The sequence below is a fragment of the Diaphorina citri genome, unplaced genomic scaffold (genome assembly GCF_000475195.1).
Source record: "Diaphorina citri unplaced genomic scaffold, Diaci psyllid genome assembly version 1.1 scaffold13935, whole genome shotgun sequence".
In the NCBI taxonomy this organism is placed as follows: domain Eukaryota; kingdom Metazoa; phylum Arthropoda; class Insecta; order Hemiptera; family Psyllidae; genus Diaphorina; species Diaphorina citri.
This window is the reverse complement of record NW_007391302.1, coordinates 1-1,290: the sequence shown is the minus strand read 5'-3', so window position 1 is coordinate 1,290 and position 1,290 is coordinate 1. Positions and strand designations below refer to the sequence as shown.

At 38.3% G+C, this 1,290-nt stretch overlaps 1 protein-coding gene across 1 annotated transcript; it reads right to left on the bottom strand.

Annotated features, from left to right (window-relative positions):
• Window positions 1-5: 5 nt before the first annotated feature.
• LOC103523017 (protein PXR1-like) lies at window positions 6-770 on the bottom strand (the record flags this gene model as incomplete). The annotated part of the gene is made up of 2 exons (XM_017449141.2): window positions 504-770; window positions 6-423 (listed from the first exon to the last, which is right to left on the bottom strand). Coding segments are annotated over exons 1-2 (483 nt in total), but the record flags the coding sequence as incomplete, so codon positions are not given.
• Between the last annotated feature and the right edge of the window lie 520 nt (window positions 771-1,290).

Below are 1,290 nucleotides of genomic sequence, written 5' to 3'. Positions count from 1 at the left end.
TCTTTTTCCTTCTCTTTCTCACACTTGTCTCGTTCTTTCTTACATTGTTTCTCTTGTTTTAACTTTTTCTTCTCATATTCCTTTATTTTCTTCATTCTCTCTTTTTCCTTCTTCTGTCGCTCCTTTTCTTTTTTCTTATACTCCTTTTCGATATCTTTAGCTTTCTTTTTACATTCCTTTACGAGTTGTTTTCGTTTCTTCTTTGCTTCCTTTTCCTTTTGTTTTCGTATTTTGGCTTCTTCCTTCGGATTGCGTTGAGATCCCGGTACCATGGTAACACATTCTACTGACTCGTCATCTTCATCGTCATCACAAAATTCATCTTCTGGTGGATGCTCAGGGAAAGAATCATAGCGGGACATTCGGTAGGTATCACTTTTGGTCTCACCCATGTTTTTGAACGATTTCATTAAGTCATCACACAATCATAGCGGGACATTCGGTAGGTATCACTTTTGGTCTCACCCATGTTTTTGAACGATTTCATTAAGTCATCACACTTATTATTATTATTGTTATTATTAACATTAAACTCCAACCCATAACAATCCTTGCCACCTTTGTTCATTGTCAATGCAGACTAGCTGCTTGTTATAATGGACTCGTGTGTCTTTGTGATGCGTGCAACTGGAATTTGATTTGTGTTTTCAAGATGGATTTTATGTGGATCGTTGTGTGGTGGAGTTATAATTTTTGGATGTGAATGAAAAGTTATCCTGCAATGAGTATTGTGAGTGACTGTGAGTGATTATTGAACTGGCTAAATAAATGCATTTTAATTTTCTTGCCAGCTACTGGCTTAAGCTTCCATTCAATAAGGTTGGTGAGTTGGTGTCAGGCTTATGAGTAAGAACTCTTCTTACTTAAGTAATACATCTGCATAATTATTCATTGACGGAGGGTCCTCCCCACAGTAAGTTATTTACAGTAAGACCTCAATCTTGGGCCCTTCATCATTATGCAGTAGGCATGCACAAGTAACCTACTCGAACTGTCATAACAACATAACATTTATAACTATTATCAGTCTTAAGCCCAAGGGGCGTGGTGTATAAAGATCTCGCTCCTCACGACTCACAACATACAACCGATATGATTTCCTCGTTCTCAGAATTACGAGGAAGATACCCAATGGAATGACATCCTCAGAGCGAAAGGAATCATACCCCAGAAGGAGAAAGAAGTGACGGAAGATGATATTGTCAATCTGGTTGAGCAAACCGTAAAGGAGAAACAAGGCAAAGGTAAGAAAAGTTTATTCCAACCTTGTCCTTGTCGGGTAGTGTCTGC